Raw genomic sequence first — 22,313 nt, 5'->3', positions numbered from 1 at the left:
TATATTCTTTACCTTTCCTTGGCAGACAATGCCATTTAGGTGAAAAATGGCTTAAATATTTTACACAAATGACTTCTAGATATTGTAGCTTTTGCAGCTAATGAAAAAATTTTTTGTGTTCACCCCAAACAGCTAATTAATTACTGAAGGCAGCTATAAAAGGTACGAAGTTCAGATTGAGCAGTGCTTATTGCCTCAAGCCTAAAAACCTGAGACTGGCTCTTTAACTGCTCATAAACACAATATATACTTATATAAAGCAGAGAAATGCTTTTGAACTTAGGGGTTGTATTGTATGTACACAGCATTCCATGATTTATAAAAGATGTCTTACATTTATAATATTCAGCTCTGCTAATCTACTTTTGGAGACACAAAATTAGACTGTGGTCCTGTGGGATTCATTTCAGCTGAACTTAAAATTAACAGTTGTTTCTTGCACACTGAAAATGCACTTTTTATGTGCAAGTGCATGTAGCTAGAAATAGAAAATGAACAAGCTGAGCAATTTGTATACCAAAGCAATAGGCTGTGCACATTCCCGAAGAATAGGGATAGCCAGTAGGTATGAATATCTGGAGGTAATTCCATTTGCCACCAACTGAACCTCAGCTATTCCTTTTCAGCACCAATATGGTGGGTGCCTATTGTGTAAATCAACCGATAATATTTACAAATGGAGCCCTTAACACTCTGACTTTTTATCAGATTTTTTTTTAAATTCAGTGGAGCATACAGTGCGGTACCTTCCTTCTTGAAATTCATATGGTTCCCGCTGTGATTGACAGGGTACAGCTTCAGTTGGCTGGATGGGCCAATTACAGCTATGAATGTGTAAAAGGGGTGAATGAGAGAAATGTGTAATTGATTCTGGCTGTGGTTCATTAATAGTGTGAATGCACCACACTCACATCTGTAAGGGAAAGAGTCAGAGAAACTTATTTGTACTTTTTCAGTTGTTTGGAAAAGCTCACTGTGATAATATTTTCGCCATCTAGTGTCACATTTTCAAAGAACAAGGGAAGAGTAAATTACATTGAAAGTAATTTACATCAGTCCTCCAAGTTGGTTTTTGAAGCACAGTCACTTCTCTTCACCTTTCTCAAGTGGCAGTTGTGTTTCATACTTGCCCCCATGCTGTTCTGCCCTTTCTCCATAGCAGTGCAGTTAAAAACTCATGTGAGAAACAGCAAGTTAAGGTGTATGGATTGACTTTTTTAAAAAAAAGACCTGAGAAAACAAGCCTCATTGGCCTTTTATGTATAAAGTTTGTACTTTACAGCAGTTGTAGTTTCATTTCTCCTTTCCTTATAAACAGTTTTAAACCAACAGCTTTGTTAGCATTAGAAGCAGTATGATCCACTGCTGTGGCCTGAATCCCAGATGAGGATATACCTTTCTTGTGGGCGCTCCAACTCAGTGTACTATTAAAAATGTAAGCAAAAATCTCAACTCTGTGTACACAAAGGGATTTATGAACCCATGGACTGCAGCTTTCTTTTTAATGAAGTTTCCTATCAGTGAGCTTGGCTGAAAGACTGACCACAGTAAATCAGCAGCTTCACAGCAGTGCTGGCAGCTTCATTTGACATAAAAGTTAAAATACTACAAATGTGTGGTGTGTGTGGTTAGTGTGGCATTCTCTGAGAGATGACTGTTCCCTGTTTTGATCTGTTTACTTGGTTTTGAAGATCAAAAAAACATGTTTTGGTTTTTGGTAAATGTTTGCATCCCTTATGCCTGTTTGACCTCACTGAGAAGTTGTTGGACCTCAAAGGGTGCAGACGCCACAAGAACAAACAGGAGCCAGCTTTCCCAGCCAAACTAAATCTTTCTGGAGTTTCTCTACATTTCCCCCAATTTAAAGCCTTTAGGTGATGAGACCAATTCGGTTTCATGCCATTGTGGCCACAGTGTACCTTCAGACCATGGTCATGCTCATCCCCATGGCTGGTGCTCCCACCTGCCTTGCTGCTGCAGTCAGTTTGCCTTCTCTGGTGAAACTCATTCCTGTGTATGTGTCCTGTGACAATCCTTTACTGTTCTGTTTTCCTTCAGAAAGGCCGTGCTCTTCCCCAGGGTGGATTCTTGTTCTGGCCGGGTGTGGAAGGTGCCAGCTATGGCTTGCACATCCATGGTTGTCCTTGCCAGCAGTGCTGGAAGTTTACATTTGAGGCTGGCTGCTGTAGTGGGTAGGCAGAAGAGCAGGGCAGCAGTTCTGCCCTGAATTTTCTTGTGGACAAATGTCTTAGATCTCCCCTATGGCACATGATCCTCCATCCTTCAGCTCTCTGTGGGGGATAATGTGTGAGTGGAAAGGAAACTTTACTGTGACAGCCAAGCTTGAGGTTTGACAGTCTTTGTTGATATATTAAAAATAAATGGTGCTGCTTCAGCCTGTGAAGTCTGATTCTCAGGTAGTAGCTGCATGGGCTGAAGGAGGGGGAAGATCTGTTTTGTTTCTGGTTTGTTTCCTTTATGCCTGTGTAATCTCAAAGGGTTTTTCCCGCCTGCAAACCTTAAGGTATTTTGGAATAGCTTGAGCAGAATAATATGTAGTTTAGGAAATGTATGTTTTACTGATTTTATTGACAATGTACAACAATAAAATTATTACTTCCCTGTTTGTCTGCCAACCATAAAGCACTGGCATATTAGTAATGGTGCTCTGCTAATAAAATCTTTATCACGTGTTTCAGAAAAATAATGTGCCTAAGAAAAGCATTTCTTTTCCAATAATATGCTGCAAACAATTACAGTATTTGTGATATTTTATAAACCAGTTCATAGAATCATAGAATGCCTTGGGTTGGAAGCAGCCTTAAAGATTATCTAGTTCCAAAGCCCCTGCCATAGGATGCTTCCCACTAGATTGGGTTGGTCAGGGCCTATTCAATTCATAACCGTCTTCTGTGTCCTGTCTAAAGAGCCACCTATGATGGAAAAATTAAAACATAAAAGCTAATAACTGCATGAAAGGTTACCTATTTACATGAAGGGTCTGGTGCAGTAATATAGGATGGCTGACAAGGTGCTATGAAAAAGTCTAAATTGGGAAATTCTGAAATAAAGATGACAAAAACATTCTGAATTTATTGAGCTGCGGCTTAAAACTAGTGCTTAATTATGAAAGACTAAATGAATGGAGTTAAAGATTTAGTGAGTGAAACGCATCTAGAAATTATATTGTGGGAGTTTTATACAGAAAGACCCCAGCAAGAATTTGGTACTTGATCTGTTCCCCAAAATTCCTTCTTGCCTTTAAGTAATCAATGAATAATTTAAGCCATTATAATTCAGCTTTCAAGGAGCTGCACCTTGAAGTGCAAGAAACTCAGCCTTAGCCAAAAGAGTGAAATCTTTATGATTCTTTTCTTTTGTTATTCATCCTTTACACATTCTTTTCAAGTTAGTTTTATAGTTGTTCCTTTATTTGCTTGTTGGCTGCTGGGCATTGTGAATTTGAAATTCATCGTGATAGCTCTGATCTTGGTGTCTGTAAATGTAGAGTGAACTTGACTGAGATGAGACTCAGGAGTATATTCCTTTAGGCTGGAAAAGACCTCTAAGGTCATTGAGTCCATCCTGTAACCCAGACTGCCAAGTCTAATGTTGAATCATGTCTCTGGCTCAGTAATTAAAGTTCACCTGTCATAAAATAAAAAAACAAGAGAAAAAAGTCAAGAGAAGGGGTTTTTTTTCCTTTCTCTGAAGTTGCCAGCAGTTCCAAATAGAAATGCTCCTTGGAATGTTTTAACCTCCAGGAAACTGCTATAGTCATGAACAGAAATTACAGTCTTTGCTAATGAAAGTACTCACACAATCTTATCTCTGCACACAGAAGCAAATTTTAAACTAGCTCTTTCCTTTTTTCAAAGGAAAGAGTCCTTTCAAGTCCTTTCTTAATAGTTCTCAGTTTATGATAGTACTTAAAACACATCTAAGAGTATAACTCTTTTCTGAACTCAGAGGTTGTTTTAGTGTCCTGCTGTCATCTTGGCTCTTCAGTGGATAAAGGCTCAACACCTACTTGATGGTTCAGTTGTAGGGAGGGTTCTCTGGAGTCGCTATCTGGCAGCTGTGACATTCAACAGAAATTATCCAATCTGTCCATCTTGTTCCTGCAACTGGAGAAAATTACTGTGATCAAAATGGAAAGAAGAGTACCCAACCTTTTATTTACTTCCCAGGAGGCAGGTTTTCTGTAGCAGTTGGGAAGTTCAGCTCTATGCTGGTTTGAGACAAATTTGGAGGAAAATATCCTCTGATAGAAGGCAGGTTAGAGCCGCCCCTCCCCCACCATGTTCAGGAAAAAAATTTCCTTGGAGGAAAGTGAAGGAAAAAACCTTATTTATTTAACAAACACACGGGAACAGAATAATAATGTTAAATAATAAAACCTCTCACTGTGGAGAGAAACCTGGGAAGATTTCAGAGTCCTTCTGCAGATGTGGTCTCTCTTCCTCCTCCTCCTCCTCGGAGCTGGGTCGTGGGCCAACTTCCGAGGCCTCAGTGGAAAATTCTCCTGATGTGGTCTGATGTTGAAACAGTCCAGAAGAGAAGAAGGGAAAAACTGAAGTCCCAGGAAAACGAAGTTCAACTCTCTGTCTCCCTCCGGAGAAAAGGAGCCAAAAGCTGGCTCAAAAAAAGAGATGGCTGCTTCCTCCACTCTTGCTGCTGCAGAAGCAGAGGAGTGTGTATGTGTGTCTTTGAACACCTGCTTTGAAAAGTCCGCTCGTTTTTTTTCTCTCTCCCTCCTCTTGGGCTCAGTTTAAAGGCACAGAAAGGTGCAAGATTCATTTCTGGGCATAGAGCGGCGATAGGGGATATAACATCAGGAAGTCACCCCAAGACAAGCTCTTATAGGTTTCAGTTTCCATCACAGTGAACTCCTCAGCATTTCTGGGCACTGGAAATTAGACGTGCTTTTATTTCCTGATCTATCAATACTCAGTGGCTAATGTATAGAAAAATTTTTGCATTTTTCAGAACATTATGGCTCAGCATTAAAGCCACCTTTAATGTAGCAGAGAGCAGGACTTGACAGAGTTAGAAAAAAAAGACAGTGTACATTTTAATGTTAGTTTGTCCATTTTCCCTTATGCTTTGGCATATGTTGGATGGAGATCATCAAAACCAGCTTGGACAAAGAATAATGGTGTTAATTCTGTAGGATTTGTGAGTAAATTAAAATATTCTGGAGTATAGCAATAGCAGATGTTGCTTGGAAACCTGACCCAGACGGGACAGAAACACAACCTAAAAGGGGACAAGCAGTACTGCAGTTGAAAGTGTTGGCCTAATCCCTGTTTGTGCAACACTGAAAAAAAAAAATAAATAGTGCCACTGTTTATTTCTGCTATATATTATAGGAAATTATAATGAAAGGGAAAAAAAAGAAAGTCTGCCACCATAACTAATTTTATTATGTTCACATGTACTATAGAAGAATGATGTTTAAAAAGTAATTGTGCTTCATAATAATGGGGGGATAGGAAGGGGGGAGATAAAAAACAATCATAGTAACTTTTAATTTGTAGTTTTCTTTTCAAGATTTTTTTACTCCAGGCTCTTAAATTCCTTTTTCTTATAGCATTTTAGAGACTTTGATTGACTGCAGCATCTGATTTTGATGACTCCAAAGGCCATGTTTTGTTGCATGGCGTCTCCATCTGGTCTGATGTGAGAGGAAAGCACATTTTTTGAATAACCAACACATTCCTAAGTCACAGCTTTTCTTCTTTTCACATGGTTGCTGGGGAAAAACAAAGATGACCTGTGTATCGCCAACGATGTGCTGAGGTTCTGTGTAGTGAACTTTCCCAGTGAGTGGACTTCGAGGAGTGAGAACAAGTGTTTCAAAGTTCTACAGTATTTACAGTTGTAGAGGCTGAAGATTTAGAGGATTTCTGCAAACCTTTCATCTCTCCTGCATGTGCATTGCAGTAGACATGTAACAAGTATTCATTGTATCTTTCTCATTTTCTCCTTTAGTCCAAATTCTTCAAAATTTAACCTTTACTGATGTATGTTTAATTATCGCACATGAGGATTATGATGTGTTTTCCAGTTAAATACGTTTGCTTGCATTGTTATTCATACCATTGTGTATAGCAACAATACCAGATTGAATTGATGTGTGATACAGTAGCATCTTTAATGTTTATCTTCTTTTTTTATTCACTGCAGATGTGATCCATACTGTTGGGCCGATTGCAAGAGGCCATCTCACCGACACTCATAAAGAAAACTTAGCAAGTTGCTATAAATCCTCTCTGAAACTGGCAAAAGAAAATAACATCAGATCAATCGTAAGTATCGTGGGAGAACACATTGTTTTTTCTAATTTGGATCTTAGTTTCCTTGATGTAGAATAATTATGATTGTAAGCTTCCAGATATATTTCTTGCTCTTTATGATGCGAAAACCCAAAAATTTAAACATTATTTGGCCAAAACAATTGCTAGATGAAAGGGCTAAGCTTATTTTAGGAGTTAGGGAAAGTGTGCCTGGTAGTAGGAGTACAAACAGCTGTCTCATTAGAGAGGGGAGGAAGCTGGTCCCATGGCTCATTCTTATACTGTATTATTTATTAAGAAAACCCTTAGAAGCCACTGGTCAGGAGGATAACGGCATGCAGTATAGCCTCCTAAATAGCTGAGAAGTGACTAATTTGTTGCTTATTCTACCCATTAATATTTCTTCCTGAAAATAAGGGTATTGGTCAATTGTCACTGGTTCTAGCACCTTCTCACCAAAATCGATCATAAAATAGCCTATTATATGATATTTCATTGAACTATTTTCTTGGTTTTGGCGGCAAAACTTCAGGAGGAAACACTCCGGAGTGAGTGTCTCCTCCAAAGGGAAAAGGGCCTCCCCTTTTCCTCCACCAACAAGACAAGTGGGTCACAGCAAGTGAAAGTGGAAAAAAAGCAAACTGTTTATTAACACAAACAAAACCGGGTAGAACAGGGAAAAAAAAAAACCTCAGAATACAACAAATTCCCGGGGAGGGAACAGACACACGGACTTGGACTAGCAGGCTCCCCAGACTGGCGAGGAGGGAAGGGACGCAGTGAGGCAAGGGGAAGGGAAGGGCAAAAAGAACAAGAAAAACCAACAGAACGTTTTTCCTGCTAGCCAGAACACAAAAGAAACCCAAAGAGCAGCACAGTGCTCCTGGCGCATCCCTCCCGAGCCCTGCCGAGCCCCATAGAGCCCCTGAGCCGTTGGGCCCAGCCCTTTGAACCACCCCACACTCGGTCTCGTGGCCCCGGCCCCTGGGGCCATCGTAAAGGCACAGCGTTTGGACATTGAGCGGACGGTTAAGGAATAAAGTGGCCTCATAACGTCACCCCAGGACAACTATACAATTCCTTGAACTTGAAATATGTGGTACGGTTTTGTACCTCAAAGTGCCAAATTTTCAAAGGCCACAGAGAAAAAGAGCTTTTCCCTTTCCCGCTCCAGAGATTTAATTCTGTAGCTCACACCACTGCAGCTTAAGTCTTCAGATATGCATAGGTTAGTTCCTTGTAGCATTCTGAGCCTGACTTCACACTTTTGGGGTCATTTTGGCTCGTTATATGATAGCACATATGTTTGGCAACTTAGAATGAAAACATACAATCTTAAAAAAAGGTAAGCTGAACCAATGGTGTTGTAGGAGGGTGTAATATACAGTAAGGGAAAGCTATTAACACTGAAATATCACAGATGGAAAATAAAGCTTTTTGAGGAGAGGGGCAGGACAGTTTGTAGGGCTTTGAATCCAAGTTAGATATGCCCTTCAGAGCCAAACCTGATGAATATCACTTATTTCTTTCTTTTTGGTGAGAGCTGTGATCTTCAACACTTTTTGTGCTCATGACATCCTCTCTCTGCTTCTCAAAATGATGTCCAGCAATCCCTCTTTTTGCCATTATACAAACCATTGTGGGGTTTGTTTTCTTTGGTGGGTTTGGGTTTTTTTTTTTTTAATTCTAGGCATAAAAATAAGAACTGAAAACAACCTTGGGTTGGTGGGCATGTTTTGGACCTTTTCTGTTGCCATTTAAACACCCAAGGATGTTCATGTCCAGCTGTGATTCTCATTGGAGACCATAAGAGCTTTGTGCAGTTGCTCCTACATCCATCCTTGTTTCTGCCTGTGCAAATACAGGCTTTTGGGGCACTCAGGTTAGTGTGAATAAAGTTCCTAACAGGATGTGGGAACAAGAAAATAGAATAATAATTATGAAAGGGTGTAAAAAAGAATATTGAAATAACAAAGGAAAAACTTTAGTAGGCATTGGTCAATGCAGGTAATGCTTGTATCTGTAAGGAGTCTGTAATTTTTAGGACATTCTGGGTGGTAGCATGCTGTTTAACATGGAATAATTAAAAGGAATTGTACTCATGGAAACTAGCCTGATATTTTAATAAGAAAAGATAACCACAGGAGAAATTATCCACAGGTTATTTCCTTGCTGGTTAAGTGTTGTTGACTGTGCACCTGTTTGAGATAAAAAATACTCAGCACCCAGACTTGCAGAACACAGCTGCACAAGCTGAACAGGAGCCAAGAGCCATTCATTCATACCATAGCATTTAGTAGCTTAGCAAGCAATATGGATTTTAAAGTCCGCATGACAGATCATGGACTGTTCTGAAAAGCCCTAAGTCCAGTGAATTCAATGATGCCTTGGGAAGTGAAGGCTACTTGAGTGTCTGTCCTAATGAACAAATCAAGCCTGGAGAAAAGTAAAATGTATAATTCATTCAATTAGGGAGCAGTAGATTTCTGTGAGTCTGAAGGCACAGAATGCAAAGTGTAAGTGGGTTTCACAAGATCCAGTATAGTAGGCATAGAGGGAAAGGAAAGAAAGTGAATAAAAATATCTGTAGATTTCTGAGGCTTGCAGAGACCCGATAGAGGGAGCAAAGGATTCAAATTGACTCAAACAGACATTTGAGTGTAGACTGGATTATGACAACAGAAATATTTGCAGTACAAAGAAGACAGACAGAAATTGAGGGGGGGGAAAAAGGTTACCCATGTAAAATAAGCAGAGAAAATCAGCTGTGCTGCTGGATGGCCTATTTTGGCTTCCTCTTCAACAAGAAGTTTAAATAAGTGTGTGAAAGAGAAAAACAAGGAATTTAAAAATAGATAATGAGTTAAAGCAGGAAAAGCCCTATATTTATGACTCGTAAATAAATAGGTATTGGTGATAGCAAGTTGCAGTATGCTAAAAGAATTAACTAAACCAGAGAGCATTGGTGCACTAGCAATTTTAATAACTGAGAAGGAAGCAGGAAGACATTAAAGGATTGTAACTGCACAGATGTCTTACCTTCAAAACAGAAAGGACAGTAAGTCTAGAAATTCATGTAAAAACAGGAAAAAGCCTGACCACAACTGAAATTATTTTGAACGTGAATTGTGTCAAAGGAGTTAGAATTGCTGGAGGCATTATGAATAGAGAGTGATGATGAATGGCAATGTATTGAGCTGGACCGAAGCATGCAGGGTGACTCAGGGTGCACCACTAAATGCAGTTTAATTTAACATCTTAATGATTTTTGAAGAGTACATGAACAGCTCATTAATTACATTTACAAATGATACTACAATAGGCAGTGTTGCAAACACTAGAAAAGGACAGAGATATATGATAACAATTGATTGGAATCTGTGAATATAACCTCATCATCATCCACTCCAGTACCAGAAGGGAGTTTCTGCCTTTGTTGCAATGGAAGAGAGGTCAGAAATGGAGCTGAAAGCTACAGAGAAACTCAGCACAGGAATAGATGGAGTAGCATCTGGTAGGGAAAAATAACCCAGTTCACAAATAGTGAAAGTGTGTCAAAAAACCTGCACAATGAGGAAATGGTCTTGAATAATCAGTCTCAAATTGGATATACTTAAAGCAGTTACTTGTTTCACTATTACATATTGTTGATCTGCCTATGATGAGAAATGATGGATGCCATAGAGATTGTATTTCAGTTCAGAGTGGACTGGGGAGGACAGGAATAGGATTCAAAATAGACCCAAACTCTCTTACACGTATGTGTATGTAGTAGTTTTACACACTGAGGAAGGGAAGCAATAGCCTTGAAATACTGTGTGAATTCTGAGGTGCAGCTTTATGGAGGGAGAAGAGAACAATATCATTGCATGTATGACAACAGGGCAATTGTGTGGTGCAGCTGATAGTAATTTAGGTTGCGTTCACATCCAAGGTGCCCAGGCGTGGATGAGAGCAGCTCTGGCTAACTCCTGAGGGAGCACTGATATATCATCTGATCACGTTACCATCTTGGTATCAAAAAAAAAAAAAAGATGGGTACAACTGAAAATGAGATGAGGGAATATAATGAAATGCCAGTCAGAGTGATTGCTAAGGCTTATAATCCACTGGCAAGCCCAGCCGTGGGTGAGGATCTGCATAGCCATTAAGGCAGGAAGAAAAGCCTCAGGAACAAATTTGATCATCTGCATGATTGCTCAGAGAAATCACACAGCCCCTGACATTTGTCTCCTGAGCCTGTTTTCTCAAACGTTTTATATTCAGTATGAGGTTTCAAATGCCATATCAGCTATTTTGTACAGAGTTTGTCTCTCTCAGGTCATCTGCTCCATCTGCCTTCTAGGTTGCCGAAGTTTGTGTTGGTGTTTGTCCTTGTTATCTTGCATTCCCAAATCCACGCGTTGCTTTTCCCTCACTTGTTCATGTAGCTGTGCTCCCTCGAGGACACTTGAGCTGCTGTCTGACTATTTGTGTGGTCAGGGTGAACCTTTTGTATTGGATAAGTCTTATTTATACAATCCTCTGTCTGGTGAAAGAGGATACTTGAGACGGGTTTCTGTTTATCTCCACTTAAGTTGGTACAGCTGAATGAGAGAAAAAATACTTAGGGCAATTCAAAGAGAGTAAAGTTAGCATTTGAGCAAATTAATTTTCTTAAATGTTCAGAGTAATCTCTTAATAATAAAAACTTTGTATTTTGATGTTGGTCTCTTTTGCACAGTACTAGGGATTGCTATCATGCATCAACTAAATCTCTGCTGCCTGACACACTGGAAATACATTATAGGTACCGAATCTTTACTGAAAGAAGATATAGTAAAAAATAGTCTAATAGACGCTTTTTCCCCATTTTTCTGTACTGGTTTTCTAAGTAAGAGTTTTACGGGCCAATTAATTGTTGGGTTATCAGGCAGACTTGGGGAGTTGTAATCACTGTTTTCAGATTTTAAATTGGTCCCCTCTTTACACAGTCTTTGAAATTATTTACTCTGTATGCTCCTAAGTTTTTCATGGGACCTCTCATCCTGCTTTTCTTTGCATGCACTGCTTTGAAGCCATCTGATACCCTGGAAGCTTTCTGAACATCAAACGCTTCCCTGCCACCTATTTCATTCAGACTTAGCTTGTGATTAAAAAAGTTTCAATCAATTGCTGTCAGTCAGAGCCAGGATTGCAGTTAGACAGGGACTTTATGAACTGCACAGAAAATACGAAAAGATGGTGTGTGTTGCTGTGGGTGGGATCCAAGCCAAAAGAGCTGCAGTGTGTTTGCAGAGAAGAAAAGCTGGTGCTGGTCCCTCACTCAGAAGGCAGGGCAGGCTTCCTCCACAATGGTTAAGGAAATGGAGGAGTTCTGTTTGGGACTACAACTCTGCTGTTGTTCAGGACTATGTTCAGAATTGCAGTCTTCAGGAACACTTGATGTTGGCAAGGGGTGAATTGTAAAGCTTTAACAAGAAGCATTTCTTTAGCCCACAACCTCTGACCTCCACTTCGAGGGAGAATTATGGGGGACCAAAAGGGGCAGGAGGAAATCCTCTAAGAATGTGGCTTTCTGAGTTCCAGAAGGAGCTCTGCTTATCACCAACAAATGTATTAACAACATTATATACAAAATACAGTTTTTTTCCTATTGGTCCCCAAAGTTAGGTAGGGAAGAGTTCATGCAGTTCTAGAGTCTTACTAGATTAGCTTTGCTGTGGCATTAAAAAAACACCACACCAAAAAGATCAGTCTCTTTCTGCCTGGGTGTTTGTGCTGTGAATGCAGAAAGTTGTCCTGCTCCAGGGAAAACCTCTTAGCTGGACTTCTCAGAACAACCAGACTGCTCCTCCTGTCTGAAGTACGTGAAAAGGCAGAAGGCCATCTCGAAATATCTCAGCAGTGAGGGCCTATTCAAGGGCTGACTTGCTCATCATCAGGTCGAGTGGAAAAGCCATTGCTTGGTGGTGAGATGGCCAGTGACCTGTAATGATGGGATATTTCTGGGAGAGTAGGTTGTCTCTTTGGGCTCTGAATAAAGTGTGTCCCTCCTGTGCACACAGCTTAATACTGCATTTTTGGGAGCTTTTTTACAAAAGCATGTTGAATAGGATCAGGACATGCTTTTTGAAATCCATGCTTTGCCTCCATTTCTGGGGTCTTCCGTCACTGTGTACAATGCATGATACTAGCTGTGCATTTCCAGGGGCTTTACAATTAGAGTATTACTTTAGGCTTTGTTAGATAAATACTTCTTTCATTTATAATTAAGTTAATCTACAGGGAATTTCAACATGTATCCTTTTTGTAGGTGTTTTTTGTAAACAAGAGTCATTTAATTATATTTTGTCTGATTAGCAAATACAAATACTAGTATAACTTGTACAGAAACACAACTTAATAATTTGTACAGAAACACAATTATTCAGAGCAGCATATGAAAATACATCAGGAAAGGTACCTGCCACTTACCTGTTTCTAGCACTTAAGAAACAAACAAATTTTTTCATTGTCTAAAATATTTGTCTCCACCTGTAATTAGGGATTTTAAAAATAGCTATGCACCAATATTCTTGGTATTTGTATCCACTTTCAAGAGGAAGCTGTACTTCTGCTAGGCTGCCCAGTTTCATTGAGCTTCATTTGAGTGGAGACACGTTTAGCCTCTGCGATGCCTGAATCTTCAATTATAACTCATAGACTGAAGTTTTCAGTATCTATTTCAAACCCAGTGTGTTCTCAGCTCCTCCTGTTGTAAATTATAAAATTCATGAAAGAGGAATTTTGTCTGAATTGTAGGAAAATGCTTAAAAAGGTGCACTATTGTGTATTGGTCTAACAATTTGGTTTGCACTCTTGCCTTTACCTGTCTTGTTCTCTTATGCTGTAGAGTTATGTTTTAGGGAAAAGTAAAGTGATTTTTTTATTATTTCCAAGGAAACTTATTTCTTGCTGAGAATGTTGCCATAGCAATGAGTTCTAAGTCTGAAATTCCTACAGGTTGACTTTATCGTCTTGTTTTCTGATATAGATTCATATCCATCAATCAGAAGAGTTACTTTGGAGGGAAATTTTCACAGTACCATAAATCCACTTAATTTGTTTCTTCGAAACACTTGTTTAACTTCTAAGCTATGATACGATTGATGTTCTGTTTTTAGACTCAGTTTTCTCTCCAGCTTAGCCTTCCTCTTTTTTTTTTTCCTTTTTAGCTTTCTTTTCTTAGATATTTTCCAGATAATATCCTTAAAAATTAATCTACTTACTACTTTTAAGTTTTTCAGTTTGCTTAATCATCACATTGGAATCAAATGAGGGGTTGTTGATCTTTCCTTGTGGTTCCAGAAATTATTATAGTTTGCCATACTTTTCTTAATCAAAGGTGAACCTGCTGCTTTGTTTTGGATGTGCTTCCAACCATTTCTTCCAAAATGATCCTGGTAGATTGACTTGCAATCCTGTTTCTTCAGTAAGGGTATCATTAAATGAGATGTATTCAGTGAGATCAAGTGTAAATTGCTTCACCTAAAAATAGAGATGCTCATTCAATTGAGAAAGGCTGAGGAATGACTGAAGCACTGGGCAGAGATTCCTCAGAGAATAAGCTTAAGTTTGCAGTGGATCATGCACTGGAGGTGGGGTGAGAACCTCACACTGGTATGGGAAAACCAAGAAAGGAGCAGTTATGACAATTAAACAGGAAAAATTGTGAAGCTACCTGTTGTGGTACTGTGTCCAGTGTGGGCTAGACAGTGTCTTAGCCAGAAATGGAGGTAGAAGGATGCCAAAAGTAGAGTGACAGTGAAAGGATTTTAAGCCCAGAGTAAAGAAGACTAAAGATGAGGAGAGGAAGATAAAAAAACCCTAATACATAAGAAACTACTGAGGAGTAAAAGTAAATTTTTGTCTGGGCTGGAGACAGGACAAGAAGAAACAGACTGAAGTTATAGGACTGGACATTTAGGTTAGAGATTATGAGTAATTTCCTAACTGGAAGGTTGGTAGAACATTAGGAAAATTGCTTAGGAAAAGTTGTGGTTTCCCCAGTATGTGTAGGTGGGCCATCACTAGCATTTAAATTTTGATTCTGCTGCTGTGTGGTTATATATGCAGTATATATTTCCTAGGAGGAAGTGGATTTGTTTGATTTGATGCTTGAAATGTATTACAGTGTTTGCTTACTATGACTAAGAGTGGCAGAAGCAGCTCAGAGGGATACAATGATCCATTGTGAATATGTTTTACAGCAAGGCACCACACAGAAATTTTTTGTTGTAACAGTGATGATGGTGTGACCTGATGTGATTCTCCCTTTTTCTAAAGTATGTAGTGGAGTATGTATGTGATGCCTCCTGAATAGGAATATCCACCCCTCCCCTTAGGGATGAACACCTTAGCTTAGGTGCTCAGAAGTGTTTTGAGTACAGACAGGGACAGGAATAGCCCAAAACTAAGCAAGTGCTTGAAACTCTGCCAGCAGATGGATCTCAGCATGCTGGGGCTCAGATACTGCACCAAGGGGCATTAACAGAGGACAAAAGCTAATACAGCCCTTTCACACACCTCGTTCATCCTGGACCACAAACAATCTAGATGGTATAAAGAAATAATTGTGGTGCTTTAATAAGCTGCATTACTAGGCAGTCTCAGTTCTCAGTTTTGTTGTTCTGTGATGTTACTGTTGTAGCTGTTTTGTAACATGGTGATCTTTGTGATGAGAAGAGGGAGAAAGGTGAGTTATTTTTGGGGAGGGTTTAATGAAATACTGACTAAACACTTTGGAAAAAAACCACCCTGAACTGGTGCGGAAAAAAACCAAAATTACTTGTTTGGGAATAAATTCTGCAAGTTTGTGTATGTGATGGGTTTAATGTGTGATAATTTTCCAATCACCCTGTGGGAATTCTGTGCTTAAAAGGGTGAGACTTTCTAGAAACACTGCCTGTTGGCTCAATAATTGGGCAACTGTCTCATTAGGAAACGATAAAGTACAGATCTGTCAGACAGTGGACCACAGTGTTGGTTATATGAGACAGCTCATAAAAGCCAGGGATTGCTGGAAAGTCTACATCATAAAATGTGAAGGAAGAGAATTTTTGATGTTTCTGTGAAGAGGATATCATGCTTCATTTGGATTTAAAAAGAATTTAAAAAACTAATAAAAGTAGATTAGAGGTATTCTTATTTGCATGCACATCTCAGCTGTTCGGAGTCAAGCATTTAAGAAGCTTGTCATATTTGAATAGCACATTCTTGTAATGGAAATTAATAGTAAAAGTTGATGGCATGTACAAATTCGTATCAAATCCCAGAGAACTGGTGAGCTGTGGCCATCAGGCTCTGTGCAGTCATTGTTGTCCTTGTATCTTGCTTCCTTTCATTGACCTATTCCCTGTCACCTTGTTGGCAATTTGTAGGCTCTTCAGGAGGGCTTGTATTTGCTCTGTAAGGTCAAGCAGTGCAATCCCTGTTAAGTCTCATGGGATTCTCAGCAACAGCAGTAATGCAAAATAAAAGTTGCAACAGGGTTGTTTTTTTGGGGGGTGTTTTTGGCACTGACTGCAGTGCCATCACCAGAAGTGGAGTCAAATTCTGCTGAAATTAGAAATTGCTTATTTGCAGGTTTTTCTCTTGGAGGTACCTTCTGTGATGCGTAAAAATGAATGAAGGGCTTTCTGGCAGATAGTGACTTATCAGTACCAGATTTTTTTTTTTCCCTTGAAGTTTGATGTTGAGGAAGAGAACGTGTGATACTGCATTTTAGCACTGCCTGGTTCTCCCAAGGTCCCTGTCACTTGGTGTTTTTTCATCTGTTAATTTTGAAACACTTCTGTACATCCCATTTGCATCTTTTAAACATTAACTTATCTTTGCAAAGAACAAACAATAGCATGAAATTTTTATCTGTTTTTTTACTTGAAATCAGTCAATTTTTCAAATAGCAAATTAAAAAAGCAGTCATTTTGAACATTGTTTTCATATGTACATAGCTAATATGATGCAAAGAAATGAGCAATTAAAAGCATAAATTACTCTGTGTATTAGATGGTCATCATAATACTTACATAGGTTAAAAAAGAATCATGACAGCATAATATCTATTTAGGATCAGAGTAGATATATTGGAAAGTAATTTTGCAGAATAATCAGAAGGGGCATGCTTTTGTCACCTTATTTGACAACTCATTAAATATGATTTTCCTGAATTGCTAGTAGTTGCTTGGAGCAATTCACATTATGCAGAAATTATATATTGAATCATGGTTACATATAAAGAAACAGCCATGTTCAGTAGTCAGCTACAGAATTTATACCCTTATCTGAGAGGTTTTTTAATATTATTACTGTGGGATGATGTCAAGTTATCTTTTAAGGTCTCTAAAGCATTAAACCACTGTAATTGGAGTAATGTAATTCAAGTAATATGACTGGTATTTATCCTGATGAAATATTAATTTCTTTCATCTGAAAAACTGTTCTTACCAAATATAAAACTACATGCAGTCCATATTCAAGTAAACAGTTTAGCAGCCTGATTTTTCAAGGCTGACTCCCATATCAACTCCTAGTGATGCCTGTCAGTTAGGATTTAGAGTTTTGTTTATAGCAGAGATGAAAACAAATATAACAAATAGAGTTAGTTGCTTTGGTAACAGAAAATATGATATAAAAGATGTTATTGTAGCGTTTTTGTAGTATGACTTCCTGTGGCTTGTCATGGAAGGGCATCACTGCTAGGGGAAATAATAATTTTAAATTGGGGCAATTATATGTAAATAAATTTTTCATTTGCTCTTGTTAAGCCTTTCCTAAAAGATGACTGCGTGAGCAAAAGCCGTAAGCCAAGGACACACATTTCTGCAGACTATATTTAGTTTTAGCACATTTAGTTTACTAGTGGTCTTACTAAAAATTATTATTTATTCTATTCTCATTGAAATATCACATTATAAATCTTTTTCTAAATAGAAATATCAGTGTATTGCTGGGTTTTATGAGTTGCCATACCTTTCTGAACTTTGTTTGACATATACTGGCTGTATTAAACCTTTATGAATTAAATCTTAGCCTCAGAACCATGCACTTCTGGAGAGGTTGAACTCACATGAGACAGTGATTTTTGTTCATAATACTTGATGTAGTTTGGACAGAAGCCAGGCTTAGTGTTTGGGCAGAATTATCCACTGACATGTCCTCTTTGAACAGCTGAGTCCACGCTTCCGTAACCAGAGGGCAGTTTTTCCCCTGCTTGTGTGAAAGGGGAAGACTGAAAGCATGTCAGAACCCACAAGAAAGGTTAGAGAGAATATGCCCACCAAATTTTTATATTCATTACCTTTTGGTATTCCCCGTTGTGGAATGCATCCCTCCCTTAGTCAAGCAGAGAGAGTCAGGCTTTGTGGCAGATTGAATTCTTCTGGCATGGTAGTGATGGGATTGATCCCCCTAGTTTGTAAGCAGATGATGTTGTTTTAGTGCGACTTCTCTGTGTTTATTACTTTGGCATGCCCTGGATTTGTCTGTGCCTGCCTTTGTGAATGTGCTTCTTTGTGTTTTGTCATGCTGGAACTGCAGCGTGCCCTCCCCCCCACCCGCCGCCATTGTCACGTCCCTGAAGCTCAACATCTGAGCATCTGAGTGTGTGCAGTACAGAAAACTTTGTACCTGGCTGCCTCCTGCAGAAGGAGGAAATACTGCCATTAATGATTCTGGATCACTAAAATGTGTCTAATACTGGTCTTAAATCTCCATCTCCTACTCAGTTCTCATTTATGTCTCAAGTCCTTGTGTGAGCGTTTTTCCAGCTGGATCATTGCAGATTAGAATTTTGGTTTTAAAGCAAAATACACAATGATACAAAGCATTTCTCACAATTTTGTGACATGCCAGCATTCCTGTTTGACATTCCTTATCTATTCTTCCATTTTCAAATACACCAAGAGTAAGTTTGGTGATGAGGATGAGCTCAAGACAAATGTAGGTCATTAAACTGTCACATTTTCTTTCTTTCTGCTGAATTCATGTCTCCCTTGAATTCTAATTTCCCTGTTTATGTACCATCGTGCCATATTTTCTTTCTTTAACAGAGAAACATTGTTCCAAACATGATATTATTACTTACTGCAATCTTGAATTGTTATGTTGTTGTCTGTAGCTTTGTTTTTTTTAAGTGTTTATGTACGTTCCTTCTTTGATCCCTCAAAGTATGCTTCATAATGTTTGAATTCCAAAGGACATTTATTTATCCATTTTTCTCATCTTTCCTCATCACCCTTTTGTTCTTTGTTCTCATGTGTCTTCATTATTTCACCCCTTTTGAATAATATGTTGAATTTTTAAGGGTCTGTGACTATCAAAGCTGCTGAGTTGCATTAAGTAGAAGCAAAGTTGTGTCCAGGCCCAGCTAAAACAGCAGATACGTAAAGATTGTCATTTGGTTATCTCTCCCTAACACATCCCTTCTCCATTGCCCTGGCAGAGAGATGAGGAATATGACATACAAGCTAAATTTTCGGTGCAGTATTAATATCTGAATGCTCATAATTCACCAGTTCAGTTCTCTGTTTTCTCAGGAAAGCAAGCAAAGCCCACTGCACCATATCCAGGTATATTAAAAATAAAATAGAGAAACTCTGCTAAAAGAGTTGGTATTCTTAAAACAAAAATACAGTCTCATTAGACCACCAACCATTTGGTGCTCCAAGAACCACATTGCTAGAAAACTGTGAGGTGGCAATGCTGCCGGACACTGGTTCAGTTGGGTAAGCTGCCATCCGAGCTGATGTATATTCATCATACTTCACCCCCAGAAGCTAATGACATTAATGACAGCTAATTCTGCTTAGGCCTGATGGTGGTGGTGACTACAGCTTGTAATCAGGCATTAGAAACATCCCACTTGATAAATTCATGGATGCTGAGCCAAATCACCTACTTCACTGTTCACTTTAATTAAAATTGCTCATGATCGATGTTTTTAAAAGCAGGAGCTGCTGATGTTGTTAATCACCATTTATTGTGCATCATTTCAATGGTACATCTGTTTCCCTCATTTATAGTTGGGGAGGGAGATATTTTGCTGTTGTCATGTATTTGGCCTTAGTTGGGTCTATTTTTTGGAAGGCCTAATCCAGTGTTACCAACATTGTCTGAAGGGTTTCTGCAGGAACCAGAGATGATTGAAATAACTTACCCTATTCTGACTAAATACTCTCTAATCTTGACCATAAAGAGTTTCATCATAGTCACACCATCCGTAGTCTCTGAACTGGGTGGCTTGAATGTGTTAGTACAATTTATCATCATACCTTTCTTTTGCAGTGCAGATGTACTTTGAATAAATGAAAAAATTTTTCTTTATTATCTTCTTGTTAAGAAAACCAGCCCTTGCATTCTCCCCGAGTGAAGGGCTTCTCTGAATAAATATGCAAGGTATCATTTCACAAGATGACTTTCTCCTGAATCCTTTTGTACTTAATCCCAGCAGAGAAGGGAGAGCTGAGATGGTTTATAAAACAAATGTGTGCACCTTGCAAGTCTTTATGAGGTAGTTTGGGGAAAAAATGGAGTGCAACAAAAGAGCCAGGGAGATTCTGGTTAAATGACAGGCTCCAGAAAATGCCTTGGAGTAGAAAATGCGAAGTTAAATTCTCACTAGTACCTAAATTATAGTCTGGACTTAATAGAAGCATTTTCAGCCAAATAAAATGTTATGTAGTTTGGACTGAACTGTGAAAGGTTTTGTTAGTTAAAGAAAACAATTCCCGTGTAATTCTGGCTTCTGAGCAGAATTTCAGCAGTTAAATCTAAATGGGAGAAGAGCAAATAGGCAGGAATACTCAGGCATGAATGCAGTGTAAGTATAGGTCAGGAAGTGCTTGAAAAATCCTACCCAAGGCAAACTTGCAAATTGGATGAACACTTGTGGAGAGGCTAATGAGAAGCAGATGCTTAGTCCTTTGGAGTTCCAGCAGGACTGGGGGCAGGTGTTGGGAAGGTCAGGTGTTTGAAGTCAAAGTCTTCCTAAAAGCACATATATATATGTGTGCGTGTGTGTGTGTGTGTGTGTGTGTGTGTATATATATTTTTATTTATTTATATGTGTGTGTGTGTTTATATATATATATATCAGACATAAAACCTTTCCAGTTCTTGGGAAGTTACAAACGTACAAGTGATGTTGTTTAATTAAATTATTCCTAGAGAGAGAGACTTGGTGCTTCCTGGTTGTGCATCCATTTTTCACCTTGGTGTGTGCTGAGAGTGTGACAGCACCAGCGTCTGCAGGAAAGTTTTTACTGAGATGTTTGTATGTTTCATCTGTGTATCTTCTGGTATGCAAAAGAGCTTGGATTTTTAATGAAATGGCAGCTAATCAAAGTTAAGTGCTCCTCTAAAAATTAGTAAGCAACAGTGGCACTGGTAATAGTCCAAAGATTTCTCATTCAATAGGAGGAACTGGTTCATATTAATAAAAAACTTTAGCTGTTACGAATGCATGTGGACGCTTTTGCCTTATAAAAGTCTCAGGAAACTTCTGTGCACTTAGAGTATAAGTTGGGGTTTTTTTTTCTTTTTCTTTCTTTGAATATGGCTCAGGAGATGCTTTTTTTTTTTTTTAATCCTGTGGGTTCTGTGGACGTCAGGGGAAGCACCATCCCGAAAGACTTAGAGTCAATGAGCTAAGTTCATGTCAAATGATGGCTCACTTAGAATAAAAGTGTAATTATGTAAAATTTTGGGAGGCATGAAATCTGTAAATAAAGGCTATGTGTACAATGGTTCACTTTCCTACTTTCCCCAAGGTTTTTTTAGTATATTTATTAAGCTCCTCCAGAATACATTGTGATGTTTTAGACTGAAGAATAAATAAATTGAAACCTTTAATGCAGTAGGGTCTCTTAATGGTGAAGAATAAGCTTGCAGCTACACCACTGTCCTCATGTGAGTTACTATCAGCAGAAATCAAACCTGTCAAGGGCTCTTGAACACAATGGTATTAATTACGTGCACACATTGGGAAATGCTTGGTTTTAGGAAAAACCCCAACCAACCCACCGAAACCAAACACACCCCCCCTCCCAACCCCCAAAAGAAATGAAAACCTTTGACTTTAAATTGAATGATCGTAAGTGCTTTCTCCCAGCCACTGAGGATGAAAAGTTTGGACTCAGCTGAAGCTACTGGTGTCAAACTCCTGTGTTGTGTATCTGAAGCAAATCTCACGAATTCTCAGCACTTAAAATAGCTTCAGCTGGCATAACAACTGCCAACAAGAAGTAATAATCAAATCTCAGACTGGCAAAGGGAAGGCTCTGTAAATATTCTGGTAAATCCCTCATTACCATGTTGATGTCAGAAAACAGCACCAATGAAAATTATCAAAGTGGGGTAATATTCTAGAGCAGAACAGTGTCAAAAAATTAAATTTTTTGCAAAAAGGCTCACACAATTTCCTGTAAATTTTCATTTTTATTATGACCTTAATCATCATATACTTGGGGTTTCACTTCAGAAGTGCCTCAGCTTTTGCTGCAAGCCATTTAAATGTGCTTATCACAGATTATGGTACCTGATTTCCAATCACTTAAATTGAACAAAAGTTATTAAAGGCTTATGGAAAGTCATAATTTAAAGGACCAAAATGCTGGTATACTTTGAAAGCTAATAGGTGACATTTGCCGTAAGGAGTAGTGATGGACAAAGCCCCAGCTGTGGAGTTGCAAATAGCTGGACATCTACTGGGAGCTAAGTGCAGGAGTTAGGCTGCCTCCGAGGAAATGCCCTGGCTGCAGGGAGATGATTCATATGGGCAGATTTTGGACTCATAAACTGTAGCCAGTTCATGAATACAAACTGTGTATGGAGAACCAAGGCTGGTCTTAATGTTTGATTTGTTTTACGTGCCTTGGTTTTAATGTTTTTTCCTAGCGAGGTAAGGTGAAAGCTTGTGTTCGGGTGACAGGCTTGAGTGTGAGAGCTGCATGGGGGAAGGATTGTGTTCTGTTTGGATTGACTGAGAGGGGGTTA

The 22,313-nt window shown here is 38.9% G+C and overlaps 1 protein-coding gene across 7 annotated transcripts in view; it reads left to right on the top strand.

Annotated features, from left to right (window-relative positions):
- MACROD2 (mono-ADP ribosylhydrolase 2) overlaps positions 1-22,313 on the top strand; it is an 895,327-nt gene that overhangs the window by 507,301 nt on the left and 365,713 nt on the right. For all 7 annotated transcript variants that reach the window (XM_048298703.1, XM_048298702.1, XM_048298700.1 and 4 more), the window contains one exon: positions 6,190-6,311. In XM_048298703.1, the coding sequence (XP_048154660.1) occupies positions 6,190-6,311 (122 nt within the window). The remainder of the gene's footprint in view (positions 1-6,189; positions 6,312-22,313) is intronic.

The sequence above is a fragment of the Corvus hawaiiensis genome, chromosome 3, assembly GCF_020740725.1.
Source record: "Corvus hawaiiensis isolate bCorHaw1 chromosome 3, bCorHaw1.pri.cur, whole genome shotgun sequence".
Lineage (NCBI taxonomy): Eukaryota > Metazoa > Chordata > Aves > Passeriformes > Corvidae > Corvus > Corvus hawaiiensis.
The sequence above is the reverse complement of the archived record's forward strand: the minus strand, read 5'-3'. Positions and strand labels throughout refer to the sequence as shown.